This window comes from Anolis carolinensis, chromosome 1, assembly GCF_035594765.1.
Source record: "Anolis carolinensis isolate JA03-04 chromosome 1, rAnoCar3.1.pri, whole genome shotgun sequence".
NCBI lineage: Eukaryota > Metazoa > Chordata > Lepidosauria > Squamata > Dactyloidae > Anolis > Anolis carolinensis.
The window spans coordinates 94,791,224-94,813,486 of NC_085841.1; the positions used below are offsets into that span (position 1 = coordinate 94,791,224).

At 36.7% G+C, this 22,263-nt stretch overlaps 1 protein-coding gene across 2 annotated transcripts in view; it reads left to right on the forward strand.

Moving 5' to 3' along the window:
• man1a1 (mannosidase alpha class 1A member 1) overlaps nt 1-19,554 on the forward strand; it is a 63,136-nt gene extending 43,582 nt beyond the window's left edge. For both annotated transcript variants that reach the window (XM_003215592.4, XM_062979405.1), the window contains 6 exons: nt 4,092-4,185; nt 5,598-5,713; nt 7,786-8,005; nt 9,953-10,125; nt 13,151-13,266; nt 14,038-19,554. In XM_003215592.4, coding sequence (XP_003215640.1) covers nt 4,092-4,185; nt 5,598-5,713; nt 7,786-8,005; nt 9,953-10,125; nt 13,151-13,266; nt 14,038-14,161 — 843 coding nt within the window. In that variant the 3' untranslated portion in view covers nt 14,162-19,554. The remainder of the gene's footprint in view (nt 1-4,091; nt 4,186-5,597; nt 5,714-7,785; nt 8,006-9,952; nt 10,126-13,150; nt 13,267-14,037) is intronic.
• The last annotated feature ends 2,709 nt before the right edge of the window (nt 19,555-22,263 follow it).

Below are 22,263 nucleotides of genomic sequence, written 5' to 3' on the forward strand. Positions count from 1 at the left end.
TATTTGCTCCTTTAGCTTTCTGCTGCTATGTAAAAGTGCCTTTTTCATATACGCATTCATTACTGAAATAGAGTTAAATCTGGTATATATTGTTTCTTTCTTACTAAAATGTGTCAAAAGTCAGATGCCAATTAGAGAGCAAAACAGAGTTTATTCAAGAAATAAATGGTAATACCTTCGGTATTGTATTGTGTGTCCCCTTTTCCCTTGTCCCTTGTCCCCTTCTTTATACTCCGATTTATTTCTTTCCTTTTTTTTTTTCCCTTTCTTTTCTCTTCCCCCCCCTTTTTTCTCCCTGTCCTTCATGTTTCCTGCACTTGTCCCCGTTTTTAATTGTGCACTGTACTTGAAAATAAAAATAAAAATTTAAAAAAAGAAAAAGAAAGAAATAGCCCAAAAACTAGTCACAAACATAAAAGATGGCTTAAAACACTTAACCTTCAGTGTTTTAAGGCAGTCCAGTGTGCTTTCCACCTACGTAACTGCGAAGCCAACAGGAAACTGAAAGTTACTTGGGAAGGCCAAGAGCTTGAACACTGTTTCCATCCTAAATACCTTGGTGTCACCTTAGATCGAACACTAACATATAGGAAACACTGCATGAACACCAAGCACAAAGTAGCTGCACGCAATAACATCCTGCGGAAACTGACTGGCAGTGCATGGGGAGCAGACCCACAAGTAATAAGAACCTCAGCCCTGGCCTTGTCTTTCTCAACTGCTGAGTATGCCTGTCCTGTTTGGCACAAGTCTGCCCATGCAAAGCAGGTGGACATAGCACTGAATGAAACATGCAGAATCATCACGGGATGCCTTAAACCTACACCTGTTGATAAACTCTACAAGTTAGCTGGCATTGCCCCTCCTGACGTGCGACGGGAAGTTGCTGAGAAAAAAGGTCGAACATTGTGAAAGCCACCCACTGCATGGCTATCACCCTCCTCCCACCAGACTCAAATCAAGGAAGGGCTTCATGAGAACCACCACTGCTCTTGATGTTCCTCCAGCAACAGCAAGAGTGCCCCTCTGGGCAGCTAAACCTGGCAATTCTAACTGGATGGCCCCCCAAGAGGGTCTTCCTCCAGGGGCAAACCAAGAATGGGCAACTTGGAAGTCCCTGAACAGACTCAGAAGTGGAGTGGGCAGATCAAAAGACAACTTGGCAAGGTGGCACTACCTGGAGGAATCCTCCACCTTGTGTGACTGTGGAGCTGAACAAACAACTCAGCACATGTATGCTTGCCCACAATGCCCTGCCTCATGTACGGAGGAGGAGTTGTTTAAAGCTACAGACAATGCGGTTGCTGTTGCCCGCTTTTGGTCCAAAACTATTCAGTTGCTTGTGATTTTTTTATTTCCATTATTTGAAATGTATTTGTTGTACAATGCTTTTGACACGAAATAAATAAATAAAGGCAGTCCAAACAAAAATATATCAAAAAGTATGCTTTAAGAAATAAACCTGATTATTCAAGCAATAATCCAGATTAAACTAAAGGTGCTTCAATTCAGCTCAAAACGTTCTGAGTTGGCTTGGAATAAACAGCCAAAACAAAGCAAAGACTTGGAAACCCCCCAAAAACTCCCCAAAGTCCCAAACTTAGCAGTTCAAACTTAAAGCCTCAAACAGAAACTCACACTGGACAAAGGAGCTCCCCAGTGAGAGTAGCTTGTAAACAAACTTGGAAGCCAGTGCAAAAGGAGAGAAAGAGGCTCCAAGCCTTTACTGCAGCCAGCACCAGGCTTTGGGATTTAAAGGGACAGTGCAAGGAGATGTCGTCAAACCGGTCCGGAGTCAAAACAACAGGGGCAGCAATAATCCGCTTCAAGAGTGCAGACAATGCCAGGAACTCAAGGAATAAAGCGAAGAGACGTCGTCAGGTCGGTCCAGGGCCAGGAAAGGAGACAGCAGCAAGGTCGGGAGGCAAGCCAGGAGTCAAGAGCCGTGGGTAGACACAAATCAAAGAGCGAAGGCAGAAGAAGAGTCGAATTCCAGTCCAAGGTCCAGGGGTTGTAGTCATCAATTCAGGGTCCACGAAATGGAATGGCACAAAGAGCCAAGGCAACTGAGGCAACAGCAGCTAGTGCAAAACAGCAATAACAGTGCAGTCCAGGAAAACCCACACAGTTCCAGCTCTCCGTTGCAGAACAACCCAGGTTAACTTACATCTGAAGCAAAGTCCCAGTCTAGTCTTCTTTAACACATACAGAAGTCCCAGTGGCACCCAGCAACACCTTGCCACATGCAAAGTGAAGTGACTAAACATTCCCAATTTATCCCAATTTTCCCTGGGTGTCCAAACACCAACGCCCAAAGAGCAGGTGTCCCAAATCCTTAATCCGAATCAGAACTCCACACAGCTAAAGCTCGTGGGTCGGGCGTGCCTAATTCTTCATCAGAATCCCAATCAACCTGCCCACGCCCAACACCGTGCACACCTGGGGATCCATCCTCACTCCTCCAAGCAGCCCAAGTGGGGTCTGCTTCTGAAGACACCCAAGCTTCCCCAGTGTCAGCAGTATCCAGGGGCCCCGATTCCTCCCCAGGCATCTCCGGTGCCCGTGCCCAGTCAGCGCCCACTTCTTCAGCCACCACCTGTTCCCCAGCATCCATTTCTTCCACAAACTCCCCATCTGAATCTTCCTCAGAAGACTCCCCATTGAGATCCCTAATTCTCTTTCTGTACAAATCCTCCAACGAGCCCTCCTCTCGAGGGTTTTTCCTTCCTCTCCTGATCCCACCACCATCATCCACAGTCCCCGAAGGCGCAGTCACAACAAAATGTTTTTATTCAACATGTTTTATGCGTAATTATAACTTTGTTTTTCAGTTTGGACACGTTGTGATAAATAATAGTTTAACACTATGTGTAATATAGTGAAAAATATTATATGGATTTTGTCAACACTCAGTTCCTGTTCAGTCCTCCCTTGAAGCATGTAGATTCATCACAAGAATGTTATCCTTCCATTACTCCGAAGCTTTGTCACTCCTTACAAAACAAGTGAAGTGGTGAACATGATGAATATGTAGAGAATGAAATATTCACTGTTCCTAGACATTCCTGTAACTCAACCCTCTGAACAATTAAGGCTAACTTCAGTGGAAGCCTTCAAATATAATAGTCACTGCTCTCTTCAGACTCACTGCCAACAAAACTGCCAAAAGAGAGTTCAGGGCTAATGCATCACCCTCCTTTTGTTCTTAGTACACATGTTTTATGAGTTGGACTTTTGTACTCAACTTTTTGTAGCAGTTATATAAGTGGTGGTATTCCTAACATCAACCTATGCTTCCGTAGTGTACTTTAGTTTCTAAGTCAAAGGTCATATTTTCTAAGAGCCAGCATGGTATTGCCGTTAAAATGTTAGACAAGAATTCTGGGAAACCAAGGTTCACATTCCCACTCAGCCATGAAAACCTACTAGATACCCTTGATCAAATCACACTGTCTCAACCTCCTCTGAATAAATCTTCCCAAGAAAACCCAATGACAGTTGTTATATCTTGTGTTGGCTTATCTATTTATTTATTTATTTATTTATTTATTTATATCCCGCCCTTCTCACCCCAGAGGGGACTCAGAGCAGCTTACAAAAAGGCACAATTTGATGCTGCATATACATACATATAATAAACCAAAACATATACATTAAAACCATGACAACAATAGAAGAAACAGGACAACAAAAATGTTGCTGAGCCAGAGAAAACAAACTTTATCTTTTAGTAGGGAATCTAAAAGGGTTACTACCTGAATGCATTCTGTATACAGATTCTCAGACACCACTGACAGAAACAGGACAACTTACTTTGAGATGTATGCCAACAGTCATCACATCCTTGCTTCTGTAGCCATGGCATCTGAGTTTCCTTTCTTTAAAAGGCATGTGAATTCCAGCAGGAATCCATTGTACTCATATTAATACCAAAAAAAATTCTTTGGGGGCACTGTCCATCTAGATTTTTTTAAAAAATCTCAGAAGTGTTGCTTCCATTACATGTATTCAAGTTAATATATTTACCATAAAAGGCATTTATATATTTAAATGAAATGCAGGGATTGTGTTTTTTGTTTGTTTTTTAATAGGTCATGAATATTCGGAAAGTTCTAAACCGGTTGGATAAACCAGAAGGTCTTTACCCTAACTATCTAAATCCCAATAGTGGCCAGTGGGGTCAACGTAAGTACCGGAGCACACAGAAATCAAGTATAATTGGTAGAAGTGAAGTCATGTAGATGTTATCAGTTCAAAGCTTTTTTTTCTCTTTGCTCAATTTCTGTTTATACATAAAATAGGTAGACAGATGCAGACTTTGGAGCCACCCATGCTCCATGTGCTACATTTCTTTCACCTCCATACAAAATCATAACTACTGGCTTTTCACCCAAACACTTAAAATCCTTGTTCTCTGGAAGTTTTAAGACTTTTTGTTAATTTACAGGATTTTTAATGCAACAATGATTTTGTTAGTATAGTAATAAATACTAGGTTTCTAAACTAGGTTTTTATACCTGTAGGAAGTGTAGACATTCCTTTCACTGCTATGACTCCCACCAGCATTTTCTCTCTGAAAATAAGCATGAGCCCAAGTGGGGCAAAGTATATTTTAGTTTAGTAGTACTAGATAGTATGACCAGGTGCTACTGGTTTTATTGCCATTGTTCCTGTACATTTATTTAGCCTTTGTTACTTCAGCAGTAAATTGAAAGTGATTTGCAGCATCATGGGTCAATTAGATTTGTCTCTAGCAATAATGGTTATAATAGCAGGACTTATTATTGATGAGACTCTGCTTCTGCTATTTAGTCTGGAAATGTCAAGAGTTTCTGAGGTAATTCATTTAGGAAACTGTAAAGGTCATTTAAATGCTACTGTTCAGAGATCAGCTTTCCATCACATAGAGTGCACTCTCTCTTTTGAGGAAGGTTACTCTCTTTTATTATAGAGATTCCTGTAATTAATTAGGCATTTTTATACTTTTTAAAAAGTGCTCCGTTTTATTAGCTCATCACAGGACTATCTTGCCTTCACAGAACATTTCTTTGGCAATGAATAGCAAAGGTAACATTTACGAAAACCAAATACCATGCCATAGCCTGATGAGCAAAAAAAATATAAAGGTGAAATCTTTTATAGAATAGTAGATTCTGTATAGTTGTATAGTTTCCAACTTTTAGGGAGGGAACATGAATCCATATATTTACTGAGCGTTTTAAGAGCAATCTTAAAGAGCAAAATATAAAACAAGGAACTAATCTAAATGTTGAGAGTACTGTTATCCAAAGGGTTAAATTTCTTGTCAGGAGACACTTTGTTGGCTTAACTGTAAGCTTTAGTCCTTTTAAAAATCCGCTATATCCTGTATCGAAACAAGAATGCACGTGATACATTACTTAATTATAATTATTCACAATTAACAGGTAATAGTTTTGTTTTTGTTTTTTCCACTTTATTCGTATCATACATCAGACAGTGTGGACAACTTGCAGTGTAGGATGTGATCAGAAAAATACTTAAATAAATGTGTCTGTGCATGTACATAAACTGAAAATGGCATTACAATACTGTGCTTTACTGTTTTTTTCTTTCAGATCATGTCTCCATTGGGGGACTTGGAGATAGCTTTTATGAATATTTACTTAAGGCATGGCTGATGTCAGATAAGACAGATGAAGAAGGCAGGCAAATGTATTATGATGCTGTTCAGGTAAACAAGTTATAATAACCTTTTTAAGATGATTTAAGATGACTCCTAAGTAAGTGTCTTCAATCTAAAATTATATCATGTTTAAAGTATTCATTTAAAAATATTGAATAGTTGCATCTAAAATATCCTATAAAATATGCTGTTATTCCTTATTGATAGGTGAGCTCCAGATTTTGTTCCCATCAACAGGAACATCCCTAAATGGTATTTCACCAAGGTTTCTCATCAGTGGAGGAGGGAAAGAGACATTTTGCCCACTCTTTTCAAGTACATTGTGCTTCAGAGTATTAGAGGTGGCACAAACAGCTACAGAGGAAAAAATCAATGCCTTCCACTACATTAATGAGATCCTTTCACTGGATCAAAAATCCTTTTGTAAATGAAAAGAGCCTTTCTCCTCATGGAGTGTGATGTCTGCACCTTTGAATGGAGAAAAGGACTAAAGCATGTCTTCAAAGCATATTGACTACAGAACGTATCTGTAGTAAAATATCAAAATTTCATCTGCCCATAAAGGTAATATTACTTCAAGCCTATTCAGCTGCCACAAGAATAGTAGATATGCAACTTGCTGTTTGGTGATAGGGAAGATGCTGTCAATTGAAAGAATACATATCTTATCTTTTAAGATTCCTCTTTTAAACATTATGGAAGCATTTTCTGTTCTGTTAAATTATGTTGGTATTCAGAATACCAACAGTGACTTCATAGAATTGTGTTCTCTCATCATTACATTGTTTGGTCCCATTGCCACAGGGAAAAGCAATAATCAAATCCATATTTTTGAATGAAATTTCAACTTGCTTGGAATCAGCAATTGTGGCTAAAATGCATTTTATAGTGCAGGTAGGCTTTTGAATGGATTTACAGTTGATTCTCAGTGGCAGATGTACCTGTCAGGATTGGTAGATGCTGGATAAATGTAGTTTCTAGTTGCTTGAGAGCTACTTTTAAAAACAGACCCAACTAATGCTATACTCCATACCTGTACTAATTTGATACTGCTATTGAAAAACAGTAATCAAAAACAATTGAAGACTAACTTAACTTAATGTAACATTGCCACTAAAATTGGTTTTATTTTAATTTTTATTTAAAGTAAATTTTCTTTCATTTTTTGCCAGTTGATGAGGAGTTCTGTTGTTTGAGTTCCAGTTAGCTGAGAGTCTACTGTATTTTGATTAAGCAAATCTGAATATGTGTTATTCTAAAATACTTCAATAAACTTAGCTTTTTCTGTCTGATTTTTTAAAAACAGACATAAAAAGCCAGACTTCCACTGCTTAAACCAGGGGTTTAGCAATGCCTTGGGGCTTGGCAGCTGATAGCGAGGGGCTCTGTGGCATCATGCTGCTTCCCGCCACCTCCTCTTCCCTCCTCCTGAGAAATTCAGGGAAATTAAAGTTTTGAGCAGTAGTAGCAGCGTCCTCCTCCTCCTGGGACACAGACACTTCCCCACCCCCTCACTGCCCAGACCCTTTTCCTTGCTGCCCAGACCCCCCCCCCCCAAACGCCACACACGCACACTGCTTTCTTTGCTTCCAAAACCCAATTTCCCCCCCACTGCTTAGAGTGGTAGAGGGTCGGACTGGATGGCCCCCGAGTTTTTTGTTTTTTGCACTGTGTGGATTAATTCATACAAACACTCTCCATCCATCTGCCATTAGCCCAGCCCTTGCCAGATAGATAGATAGATAGATAGATAGATAGATAGATAGATAGATAGACACACACACATAATACATTATATATAATATATAATATAAACATTTCTTGGTGCTCCATGAGAAACTTTTACTTCAAAATGGCTCCTCAGCTGAAAAAGTTTGAGAAGCCCTAGCTTAAACAGTGAAACCCATCAGTGAGGAGGCCAGGATCCAGAGAGGTCAATATGCACTTGCAATGCCCTTGTCCACACACCATTACATTTGTAGAGTGCCATTATCAGGGTAGTCCCTTTTTCTTCATGTTATTCTACTTTTGATGTTCATCACTCTTTGGAATCAGCTTTGGGTGGGGGCTTTATTTACTGAATGTAAACTAACTGACATTTCTTTTCTAACATTTTCTAGTCTATTGACACCCATCTAATCAGGAAGTCTAGCACTGGTCTGATGTACATTGCTGAATGGAAGGGTGGCCTGCTTGAACACAAAATGGGCCACCTCACTTGTTTTGCTGGAGGAATGTTTGTTCTGGGTGCGGATGGAGCACCAGCTGATAAAACTGGACGCCACGTTGAACTTGGTGCTGAAATTGCCCGCACATGTCATGAATCCTATGATCGCACAAGTAAGCTTTTTCATGTAGTTGATGTCTCATTCTTAAGAAAAGTTGTGTTGAATTTCTACCACATATAATTTCCAACTTCACATTCAAGTGGGAAAGTTTACAGAGAATTTACCCCTGATAATACACAAAGTTAAAAAATTCCTTTACTGATTTCTTCATTTATTTGAATTTGTTAGAGATACTGCTAAGGTAGGCCAGAAGAAAGACTACAACTATGCCTAAAATGTGACTTTTATCAAAAATCTATTTTCTTTTCAGTCAGTCTTCTTAATACTTCTTTGTAATTTTTTTTATTGATGAGTTATAAGTATGGAGGAGGATAGAGAATATGAAAACAAAGACTGCCCATAATAAGACACATTTAAAAGAAAAACATTTTTGTAGCAAACGTTATAATATAGTGGTTCTCAACCTGTGAGTCCCCAGGTGTTTTGCCCTACAATTTCCAGAAATCTAAGCCAATTTACCAGCTATTGGCTTTCTGGGGGTTGAAGGCCAAAACATCTGGGGACCCACAGGTTGAGAACAACTGATATAATAGATCAAATAGTTATTGCCTATACTAATTTGAGAAGTATGTGTGAAAAGATAGAAAATAATTCCAGATTTGGCTGAACTAACTTATATATGTAGCCTACAACCTCATTTTTTATCATACATATCATACACAGACACTGGAAAACTATGATATATATTTATGGTATGTATGGTCAAATAAGTTAAATAAGATACCTATATAAGTATGTGTTATTATGGTATTTGCAGCATGTTCCCAGGAAAGTTAATGAATTCCTGTATCTAGTTTAACTGTCTTTGCTAATTATTATTATATGGGTTTAATTACAGTTTGAATAGATTCAAGGTTTCCAACAAACCTGTTCAGTTGAAATAGTAGCCTATCTTGTAATCACAACTCCAAGTTAAACAGAACTGACTCTGCAAAGCATCAGGGAATAGTATTTATTCATACTAACCACAACCATAAAGTATTATCTATGCTTGCTATGTGTTAATTTTAAATTGTTTCATACTAGAAACAAGTAGAGATGAATATGGACTAGACTATTAATGGCATATAATCTCATCTGACCAATTGACTTCCATGTACTGAACAAAATTAAGATTTTTAATTCCAATGCAAGTACCAGTTTTCATTTTAAAATGAAACCATCTTATTAGGAGAACACTTGGAAATTTTTCAGATTCACCAGTCAATAGTTCAGTATTATGGAAAAACTCTTGGCATATTTCTTTTTGACAATGGCAATAAATGTCTTATAGAGCAGATGTACAGTAGAATCTCACTTATCCAACATAAACGGGCTGGCAGAATGTTGGATAAGCGAATATGTAGGATAATAAGGAGGCATTAAGGAAAAGCCTATTAAACATCAAATTAGGTTATGATTTTACAAATTAAGCACCAAAACATCATGTTAGACAACAAATTTGACAGAAAAAGTAGTTCAATACATGGTAATGCTATGTAGTAATTACTGTATTTACTAATTTAGTACCAAAATATCATGATGTATTGAAAACATTGACTACAAAAATGCGTTAGATAATCCAGAACGTTGGATAAGCGAGTGTTGGATAAGTGAGACTCTACTGTATTGTATTTTTGATTCGTGTAATATAGTAACAATGTCATAACGGTTTCCATACATGTATATGATGTTTTTTACTGGGATAATTGTTTTATTGCTTTGTTACTGTTATTTGTTTGTTTTATCAGGCCAGGCCCCATGTAAGCCTCCCCGAGTCCCTTCGGGGAGATGGGACGGGGTATAAAAATAAAGTTCTTCTTCTTCTTCTTCTTCTTCTTATTATTATTATTATTATTATTATTATTATTATTATTATTATATTATATGACTTCTACATATTGAAGAGCTGAAAACCCTTTATGATTATGCTAATTGTTGAATATAAATATTGTGTTAGGCATGAAGCTGGGACCAGAAGCCTTCAGGTTTGATGGTGGAGTTGAAGCAATTGCTACCAGACAAAATGAAAAATACTATATCTTGCGTCCTGAAGTTATAGAAACTTACATGTACATGTGGCGATTTACTCATGACCCAAAGTATCGTGAGTGGGGCTGGGAAGCTGTAGAGGTAATATGTTCATGCTTATTTCTTTCAAAGTTTAATTTTAATATTTTATTTCAAAATACTTCAAGTAAATAGCAATTTTGTAGAGTTTTTCTAGTAAATAGCAATTCTGTAGGGTTTTTCTAACTTTCAATATTTAGGTTTATTTAGCCCACTCCCCAGATCTATTCTGAATCCCTGTCTGACCTATGGAGCATCTGGCGCTACTCCACCTTTATGAACTATCCTATTATATTAAATCAGTGATCAAGAATAACAGTAGGAATCTCCCCCTGAACTCCTAATTCAACGTAATAATGAGGAATGTGACAAAAGGACTTGTCCAGGCAAAGAAAGTGAGGACTAAACTAGGTGATGTAAAAGAGAAGACCTTAAGGGGAATGCCAATAATAACAACACTGTTGTCTGGTCCACTGGACTATTCTGGGAGGTAGTGAGATGTGGAGAGCCAAAACAGTTCTTTGCCTCATGCATTAATAGAAATGTTATCATAGCTTAACTTGAGCCAACATCTGTCTTACCTGAATTTTCAAAATTAAGCATGTAACTGGTATCTTCTAATATGTGTCAGCACTTCACTGTCTTAATATAGATATATCCAGTCTATCAAAATTCTATCAAATATGAACTCTTGTTTTTACTTACGTATAGTGGGATACAATTTGAGGACATTTTCTGCCCAGTTTGCGAGCCTTGTTCTTAGTCAAAAAGGGTTGGCAAGCTGAAAAACATTTGTGTACAAGAGGAATTGTGTGTTAAAATATAAAATATAATAATGCCCTTCAAGTGTTGGAATTGTATCCATCTGAAGAAATAGCAGTGAATTGAAGGGTTCATTTGTCAAGGATGAAATACCAGCCTAGTAAAAGACTATACAGAATCATTAACAAAGTGAGACCACTATCAAGAAGAATGGAAGTAACAATCCCCCTCCCTATCCCAATTACCCACCTCTCTTCCCCTCCCCACCTTCTCATATCTTTTTCACTCCTATTACTACTCTCCTCCTCCCCCTTTTTTCCGCTCACCTTCTCTACCCCCCCCCCCGTTCCCTTTTGCTCTTACTGTAATTTATAAAAACTCTCAATAAAAATTGAAAATTAAAAAAAGATGAAATACCACCTGAAATTGCTCCATAACCATTTCCCCTGTATGAAGATTTTGTGTTCATGTGAGATTTTTTTTGTCTTAACCGTAAACATTTGTTCTGCCAATATAAATATTCACAGAAATCCTAATTCCCTTAAGGCAAACAATGTCTGTTATGAAGGCCCTTCTTGCAAAAGCTCCATAGAATTACTATAATTCTATTTCTTATGGTGTTAATTGGAGCAGAACTTCTTAAGCTCATAATAATAATAATAATAATAATAATAATAATTATTATTATTATTATTATTATTATTATTATTATTATTATTTTATTCTTAAAACTCGACACCATCTCCCCAAAGCATCTCAGGACAGCTTACATATGGGGCAAAATGCCCACAAAACACTAATACAAATACAGTCAATCCATCAAAGCAAAAACAGAATTAAAATAAGAACATAATAAAATATAACAATCCAGATAAAACCCAATTACACATCAGAATATAAAACAGTAGCATAAAGCTCAATCAAAACACCAGGCTATAAAAGGGCAGGGCATGGGATAGTGCAAATAGTGCAATCCCACTCTTTAGCACTTTCTGCCTGATAAATTTTTACGTGACCTCAGGTATATAGGTATGCAAAAATAGGTATAAAATCAAACATTTAATCAGCAGTGCTTGTTAAACAAGTTGATTTCCCTTTTTATGAAATACGCCTGAAACATTTTTTCTGCAGAGTCAATTGTAAACACTGCATGTTGTTACTAACATTCATGTGTCCAAAGCAGCCACTATGTGATCAGAAGCCTTTTACTGTTGCCAATTTTTTCACAACCCTGGCTTTGAATTAAGGGGACCCCATCTGGGGTAGGAATCTACAGTTTAAGAAGCAGTGATTTAAAGTGATAAGGTATTCTTAAGATGGGGTAATTGGATCCTCCTCTCCCCTATATCCGGCTATTTTACTATACCATTTTATAAGTAGCATAACTAAACTCATCCCCAAGTGTTGATGAGATAATATTTTTTAAAGCCCCACAGATTGCCAGAGTAGAAAGCCCAGTGAAACCTTATGCCCACTTTCTGTCCTGGCTGGGAATACTTTCTTTGCTTTGGAATTCATCCATGGTGAATTTATCAAATTATTAACTAATTAAGTTACATTTGATATTGCAAATATTTATGGGAAATGATGTGATTCTAAGAACTATAAGACATTACTTTGCAACTCAACTACTACATCTAGAAGGAATATCATTTCTAATTGTATGCAGCTTTTTTTTACTAATTTAGAAAATTATATTTTTCTTGTATTTTTCTCTAAAATTCAATTTAAATTTTACTTTTAAAAAATGTTAAGTTTCTAATGCACCCTGACTACTTCACTCCCCACCAACAAAACTCTCATACTTGATTTTATCCTGTTTATAGCCTCCCTGAGGTGAGTTTCATAGGGGAAAGCTACCCCAGTTCTACAATTGGGCCTTTTGCGCATTAATTTGTGGTAGAAGTAAAGGGAAATTATCCTTTACCATAAAATAAAAATGAAAAATTGTAAATGTACAGGTATACTGATTTAGTAGAAATTGGCATTGTGACAGAAAGCTTCCAAAATATTTTGGTGAAGTGGTACCACACAGGATTTGCTTAATCCCAATATTCCATAAAAAGTGGGACCCATGTACAGAGATGGATAATTCTGTTTCAGTTGCACTGAAATGAATGGAAATTAAGATACACGTTATTAAATTATCCCATTCATTTTAACTGGACTTCATTTAAGATACTTTTAGTTTTTCTGGTCAATGTTTCATTACGTTTTGTTACTTTTTATCACTTTGTTGCAAGCTAGTCTGTGAATGCTTCATAATAAGATTAGGAGGCGTGTCTGTAACATGTCTCATCAAACTCCTTTTTCTCTTGAAATTCAGGCGTTGGAAAAATACTGCAGAGTAGATGGTGGTTATTCTGGAGTCAAAGATGTATACAGCAACCATCCAAGCCATGATGATGTACAGCAGAGTTTCTTCCTGTCAGAAACGCTCAAGTAAGCAGTTAAAACTCCTCCAATAAAAAGTAGTAAACAAAGTGTAAGCTTTCTTCATCTGGACAGCAGAACAGGGGACAAAGAAAGGGTGTTGGGTTTATCATGGCTTTTATTTTAATTTCTGAGACACATAAAAACCTCTCAAGGAAATACAAGCCATTAAAATTATTCTAAGTGATGCATACAAGGGAGTCTTCCCACAAAAATGCCAGTCTCTTGAAACAAATTAAAATGCCTGAACATTTGCTACTTAAATGCTATTTAAAATATAGTAATGTATCACACAGTAATAACATTTTCTTGGGTGTAATTTGATTTGTGAAGTGGTGGTTCTTTTCTCCTTGTGGAGCAGCTTGAGCAACGAATCTGGCAAGCTGTCTACCCAAAAGGAATCATCTCTCCTGGCCCAGATAAAAGATCTGTTAAATCAGAGAACATAGGATTGTCTGATGGATTTTGGAAAGTAAATAATGCCCTGAACTGTTATCTTCATATTTACTGATGTGTACCATTCAGGCCCTGGAATGCAGAAGGAGCAGAGGACTAGCCTAGGAATGAATAGTGTTATGAATGTAGCAATAAGCTAGAAAGAACAGAAATAAAACAGAGGTGCATTTAGGCATTTCCACATTTATTTCTTATCATCCCAATTCTTATATTAATCACTTCATTATTGATGTAAAGAATTGGTTTGATGCATGGAATAGTAATAAAATCATTTGCTTTTCTGACATAACCTTCCACTTGTGATATGTTTTCCCTCCTTGCTAGGTACCTGTACTTACTATTCTCTGAAGATGATCTCCTGCCATTTGAACATTGGGTCTTTAACACTGAGGCACACCCTTTTCCAATCCTAACAACAGAAGAAAGGCAAAAAGTCAAAGGCAAATAAATAATACTGAATTTTGTTTGGGGCACATGATAATTATTAATATTCCAGAGACATCACTTTAAACCATTTTTTGCAGTCTACTGTCAACCCATACAATACTTGTCAAGGGACCTATAATCATTAATATAATTAATCTTATTTATGTTTTAATAGAAAAAGTAACTTGTCATCTCTATATTTTGTGAGGCCACAGTGTGCATTCAGCTGAATAGTATACAGAGGTCAGCATGTTACTTGTTTTCTGTTTTATTTTTGACTGCAAAATTCTATCCTCCTCTATGAGGAGATGTCTGCTTTAAGCTGTAATACTTTGCTGCGTTGCAAAAAGCCATAAAGAATTAAGTATGAAGAGCTTTTTCTTTTTAAAAAAAATCTGTGTTAATGTGGTTTGTCTGATCACTAGAGACAAATCTAACTGTGACAGCCTCTTCTGATGCGGGTCTATCATTAATTGGTAATTTGAATACTTTAGAAGGTGTACATTCATACAAACTACATAAGAATATTTTCATTTCATCTGTGCATGCTGTTATGTTTAATTGTCACTCATTTTAAAGGGCAAAGTCTGAATTTTGAATCTCTTTCCAAATATATTATTTGATAATATTTCTGAAAATCAAATCAAACCAAGGATAACTTGAGTACCCAGTGTTTTTCTGTATCTGTGTCTAGTTTCACAAACAACTGCAAAACCAAGAGCAAGGAAGCTGCCATCTGTGCATAGCTTCAGCCTGAAATTCTAAAGGTCTTCAGATGAATTTGCACAGGAATGCAAAAATTGTATCTCTTTCAAACCTGTACTATTGTATACAAGGTGGGATCTAGTGTGTGAAATCCTATGTATGTTTTGAAACTTTTCCTGTTTAAAGTTTTAGACAGGGTAGCCCATAAGTTTGTTACTACAGTTTCAACGTTCCAGCTAGCATTGTGTGGAATCCACATAAATAACAGGAAAACAAAAGAAAAACTCATCAAGTCTTAATTCACTTTTTTGGAGAGACTAAAGATGACTCACTATTTCTCTAAGTGTTTGGTTTTTTTCAAAAAAACTAATTTGTGCCCTTCTTAATAAACATGACAAAATAAACATTGGTTGCTAAGGGACAGTTTTGTTGTGAAGCAGCTCTTGCCTGCTTCTGCCAGCAGAATGACTCACGTGACTGAAATTAAGATTAAAATATGACTTTAATGCAAAATTGAAACTTGCTTAAGATAATTTTTCTACACATTTTGAAAAACTTATGGAATTGGGGAGATAAATAGTACAAAAATTTAAGGCAAGTGATTACTCTCTGTCCATGCTTACATCATTAGTTGTGAACATAGCATTGAACAACATTTAGGTAGAAGAATAAGTCAACTTTCTCACCTTGTTTTATCTACTGCTGGCATGTTCATGCTGTCAAAAATGAGAAGCTTTTGTTTGAGCTACCAGCTTGTTGTTATGGAGTATAAAACAAGTGGTCCTAGAGATAAAATCGTTGACCATATCTGGTCTGCATCCCTTTTTCAAGTGCTTTTTAGCAGCATTGCATGATGCTGCATTTCAGTATAATAACAGACATTAACCATACTGCAATGATATTTCAACCAAGCTTACAACATCAAGGTTTCATTTGCGAAGGTCCGCAACACTGCATATGGGATTGGGCCATAGGAATGACACTTAACAGTGTGTAATCTGACAGTTTGAATGGTGAGAACATATAAGCAATAATTCTAACCTTTCCCCACCCAAGACTTTACCTGCCCCCTGTTTTGTGCCTCTCCATGCCAAATCATATAATAAGTTCTTAACCAGCCTTCAGGTTTCAAAGGGATCAGTTAGGAAGTGACAGATTTGGGAATGAATAATGTAAAGAATGAGAAGATGACATAGGACTTCACTAAAGACCTCATCACTAAGGCCCATGGATTCGCCAGACATTGTAGTGAATCCATAAGCTCCTGGTGGAGGGCATGGAGAAGTCGTCTCTCCATGCCCTGTGCAATTTACCTTTTCCCCTATTGCTGGTAAAGCAACACAGCAAGGCTCCCGTGTTGCCGCAGCGGAGGCATATGCCACTTGCTCTCCTCGTTCCAGATGGTACCCAACTGGAAGTACACATGCGTCATGTAATGGGCTCCATCCTGAAAGGGTAGAACAAATGGCGTACAACAGGTAAAGTCCCCATCTGATGAGGTAGTAGTTCTTCACTGCTGTAATTCTAAAGTCATAACTTCATTACAATTGGGTATGATGTTTTCCTGTGTTCCGTTTTTGCATTTTGTGTTTGATTTTTTTTTAACAAAATAAAAAAGCCTTTTGAAAGTGTGATGTTAGAAACAATACTGTGGTAAAATAATTATCTGAATCTTATTTCACTGGTTCTTCTGAGATAAGTATGTCTTTGTACTATATTTAACCATCCTTTTTCTCATTTGGAAGTGCTAGAAACAGTTTAATTCTAAATACTCATTCCTATACATGTGACTGAAGAAAGCCAAATGTAATTTGATTTTTATCTTTTCCGTAAATAACTCATCTCTAGCTCACTTTTTAAGCACTAAGTAATAGTTGTACTTGGGCACTATGGCTTCTACTGCTCACAGTAATAGGTTGCTCCAACAAAGTGTGCATTCTGTCTGGCAACACTACACTACTGTGTATACATTTAAAATAACAGTAATTACAATGAAATTAAACACCTCGATGTTTTGAGTCAGTACTCTGTAATCACACAGCCTGCCATATAACAAGAAAAATCTACAATATTATTATTACAGGAGAGGATAAGTTTAGGATGCCCACTGCAGTACAGGTTTTCTAGTCTTAGAACTCAGAATTATGTAACTCGAAATGATTAATGATCTTGTTTTCAGAATTCACTCATGTTTCAAAAGAAAATGCAGGGCAGCAATTACTTGCATGGGCTAGCCATGTGCTGTGCTCTTTTAAGAATGTTGCAATCTGTGCAGCAGCTTTAATTCAATGGAGATGGTTAGTATTAATTTGCAATACTTAAGAGTGTGCAGTGGACTGCTGTCAAAAACAGGGATTTCCCCCTTCTGCTTTCATTCTGTTTAGAGGTGACGCCAGCATTTGTATAGCATTGAATATTGCCCTTGGGAGCTACTATTGCCATTAGACTGTGATGCTGATCTCCAAATTCTCTTCCCTGCACAATAAATCCCCAACATTCCTCACAGTTCTACCTCAGGGCCCCACTACCCATCCTTTATTTATTTTGACCCTTGCTTGCAACATCTACTTAAAAGAGCATGAATAACCTAAACTTTGTGGGAGATCTACCAGGTCTTCTAGTGTGGGATAACAGATCTCAATCTAAAGAGCATAATGTCCTGTCCAAATATGTGAATTTTTCAAAAATACCAACAGAAAAAGATCCTTGTTTATTCAGCATAATTTTCAGTTATCTTAAATAATATCCCATTTTGCCTTATACCTAAAATCCTATAAGCCTCTATTTTGGATGCACTGGATTGCAACCATTTTCTGTGCCAATCAAGTGCTTCTCCTTGCACATAAATCTAGAACATTTCATTTTAAAATAATTATTATTTAGATATTTATTTCATCTGTACATGCCTACTTACATTAAAAGAAAATGTTCAGTACATTAAGTAAATTGTCTATATCTAGGCCACTGCCTAAAATGTTTTCATAATTTACTAGACATTCCATGCAAACAGATATCATTGGACTGAAGTGACTGGCCTCTGGATGGAAATCTGGCCTTTCAGTATCTATCCAGCTCAGCACTTTCACATGAATATAAAAGCCTAGTGTGATTTAGTAAAGAACAATGAAATACAAAATAAACTCTCAATTTGATAAAAGTAGGATTATTCTGACCTCATGCTCTAAGAAAGGGTATTCTACACTTAGAAGATCTGTTTTCCTAAGATGTGCTTATAGAGCTCTTTAAAGGGGGAATGCCCAAACCTATCTAATGACAGACATGTAGGCATACTTAACAGTTTTATTGCCTGATGGATTCTCGCCACCTACTGTATTTTTGGTGATGTTAGTCATTAATGTGCTGCTGCCAAAATGTGCAAGGTCCCATTTTGGGAAACCTAATTATTCTGCCCCGGTGATATTTCTGTACCTGTCACTATAAATACTGGAAAATAATTTATGAATGTAGCAGGAATTGTACTAGTCATTTTCCTACTTGCCACTCCCTTAGGAGTACAGTAGAGTCTCACTTATGCAACATAAATGGGCCGGCAGAACATTGGAGAAGTGTAAATGTTGGATAATAAGCAGGAATTAAGGAAAAGCCAATTTAACGTCAAATTACGTTATGATTTTACAAATTAAGCATCAAAACATCATGTTTTACAACAAGTCTGCCACTTGTTTGGGAGTGTGGCTGCACTTGTATTGTTGTTGGGCATGTTGGCCCACTGCACGTTGCTGCCTAGAGAAACAGCTGTGGATCCGGGCTGGAGGCAGACTGTTGGATAATACAGAACATTGGATAAATGAAAGTTGGATAAGCGAGACCCTACTGTAATTCACATAAACAAGTGCAATCTCTTTAAAGGCATCAACGTATTCATCAGCTTCATATTATCTCTTCACTGGAAATTGTGGTTATGATCATTTCTTCATGGATGTTATTATTTGAAAGAGCACAACGTTTCTATGGTTCTATAACATAAGGTAATCAGGTTGTATGTATAAGCTGCACTATAATGTACCTTTTTTGTAAAGTGATGTAAGTAGACAAGAAGATTGTATATCCTTAGAACTGCTAAAGTAAAAGAGAAACAAGTTTTATATCTTCAAAAGTAGTTTAACCCAAGAACACCAAAGTATAAAACTTCAGAGTGATCACCGTTTTAAGACTACAATCCTGACATTATTTACAATTATGTAAATAGTTTCAGAATTATGTTTTAGTGTTTATGAACGATTGTCATACAACCACCCTGGTTTGGGGGGGGGGGAATCTGTTACCTTGTACATTTAAATAACTATGGGGTGACTGATTAAATACTAACCACCGTATATGTATTTTAGAATTAAGACAATTTTTTGTTTTTAAAAGGTCTGTTCCTGTTTAGACAATGTCTAAACTTCCATTGCTCTTCATCATATCACAGTGCAGTTGTTTAAATATCTATTCAGTCCTGAAAATTACTAAAATATCATGTGTTGTATGACAGTATGACAGCTCTATGATCCCCAAATGACACCTTGTTGATATGGTATACTTCTCATACTGCCATCTTGTGTAATTAAAATCTTTTAATTTGTGCATATCCCACTTTGTCCTTTTCCACCTTTATAGAAATCTCTGAAGTTATAAAAGATCAAATGTTTAATTTTTAAGAATTATATTTGTAAAAAAAATCTATTGTGAATAAAGCTTTTTAATACACCTTTTGTGTCTGGGCAGACATTTTTCATGTATTTTGGTAACCAAGTGTCAATTTTTGCCTGTATCTGTTGATTTTGTTACAGTATTTCCATTACAGCACTCTCAAAGTGAACATATAAAACTGGTTCCATAGTTAGTTGAACGGTGAGCCTATTACCTATTAGGTCTAGAACGCTCTCTTCTATAATTGGAAGTTTTCCAGGAACCCAAAACAGCTTCTTTTCACAGCTCTGCCACCTGGATATTTTAACTAGAAATGGCAGTAACAAAACATTTCAAACTGAAAGCATATATTCTGTCATCATGTTGTACCCCATTCTTATTTAATCTGTGAATGATGTGTAGGCGCTGTCATATAGGTGCTAGACAACATCCATATAGGTCATTTCGTATAGCAACACAACCAACTCAATACTTCAGATTATCAGAAAGGGATATTTAGTAGTAACTGGGTGAAACTGGAGTTTCTGCATGGATGGTGTTTCAACCCTTTGTCTTTCATGTAATAAAATTGTAAACAATCATCCTTGGGTAGAAAGAGATGTAAAAATACAGGTAAGGTTGGAGTTAAAATGACGTACCGGATATACCATGTTTCCCTGAAAATAAGACAGTGGTTTTTTTGCTCCCAAAGATGAGCTAGGTCTTATTTTCAGGGGATGTCTTATTTTTCCATGAAGAAGAATTCACATTTATTGTTGAACCAAAAGAATGAACATTTGTTATATACTGTTCAGTAGCTGTCATCACAAACCAGCATGTCCAGACAAACTGTGAATCCTATCAAGAATTTCTTGTTACTACCACTATTTCCATGTACAACAATCTATGGTACGTGCATTTCTTGATCCTACATGCTCTGGTATTCTGTTCGGCAGGATGGTTCCAAACAAAAACTTTGCTAGGTCTTACTTTCGGGGGAGGCCTTATATTTAGCAATTCAGCAAAACATCTGCTAGGTCTTATTTTCAGGAGATGTCTTGTTTTTGAGGAAACGGTAGCATAGCGTGTAGCCTGGTATGACTTAAAATGTGTAAATATATATATGAACAGATTTCATATGAACATTGTTCAGTAACTTGTTTCTGTAACTGAAGCCTTAGCTCCACCATTTTGTTTCTCTGTCCAGCTCAGATTATTTTGTTGTTTTCAAGGGACTACCAAAGGGACTACTAGGGAGTAGAAACCATGCAGGCTGCTTTATTTTGAGTTGCTTTTCTTTCTTCTTTTTTTGCATCATATGAGAGCCTTAAAACAATACATTATTTCTGGGATTTTTACTGCCTACTTATCTTACGCTGTGGCTTTTATTGATCAGAAGTGTATATTCGCCAGGCTGTCCCTGCTCTCATGACTTTGACTGCACTGCCGTGTGTGATAAATTTTAACTTCAGTCAGCCCTATGCTGAAGCCAGTTCTGTGAGAGCTTACCCTCTCCCCATTCTTTTGCACAAGAGATTTGTTAGAGTTATTGTGAGATTATAACATCACATTTTTATAAGGCAGAGAGGACATAGCTTTAAAAAGATAAGTAGAAAAAGGCTGAATAATAACACCATTACTCTTGTATAGGTGACCTGATGGCAGCTTGTGTATCATCCCTACCTGAAAACTGAAAAAATCTCTCAAAGATGAAATAAGAAATTAAATTACAATAATGGCAATTCATAATAATGTTAAACAATTACAGTACACCTATTTGATCAATGCAAACTGGATGCAGTAACTCAACACAGGACATTATTTTTCTATATCCTTGAGTATGCCAAAGCAAAATCATGAGCTGGACAGTTAATAAAAATAGTCATCTTTCTTGCTGGGTTCATAAAACTAATATGAAATTGTATACAGATGCCAGATTTTTAAAATCTGTTTGCATTGCTCACAGAATGTTTGCATTGCTCACTAACTACAGTGAAGAGCTACATGATTGTAGAATTTGAAATAAAAATGTCCAAATGTAACAAAGACCATCCACCTATGAAAATAAATCCCAGTGCTCCAGGCCAGACGTAGACAGAAGCATGTAAATCGAGATGAACATCCGCATCCAAATATTATCCATTAAGGCTGTGCAATCAATAAAAAAATGTTTCAAAAGTCATTACAAAATTAAGGGGTGCCAGGGTTTCATTTCTAAAATGTTTCTAAAGTATTGTTAGTAAAAGTTTTACTACTATAATGATAGTAAAAAAATGTACCTATTTTGTTAAAGTAAGGGGGGGCTCCTGGGGCTCCTTTCTCCCTCATTTTTAGAGCTATTGAGGTGAAACTTGCTACAATGGTAGAACATGTTTAACACTATTCCCCCTTCAAGTTTCAGAATGTTTCACTCATCTATTGATTTTTGAGAAATTTCTTTGGTTTTTACCAAAAAAAAACCCTTTTAAAAACAAATTACAAGAGCTATGTCCTGGAATGTTTCTACACAACATAACCAGGGCATAACTTACCCCCAAAATTCAGAAATATTACCATATCTCATGATTTTGGGGGAATCTTTTTAAATTTTGTCAAGAAGAATCTTTTTTGGCTGCTATGGCTGGCTAAAGCACTGTATTAAGCAAGAACCAGGTCTCCCAAAACCCAGGGAATCTTTATAGTCCCCCCACCCCACCCAAAAAAGGGTTTGGATTTGGCGTTTTGACTTTGTGGCCAAGATAAACAAGTGGTTGTGTTCTTTTTGTTGTATTATGCACACAGAATACA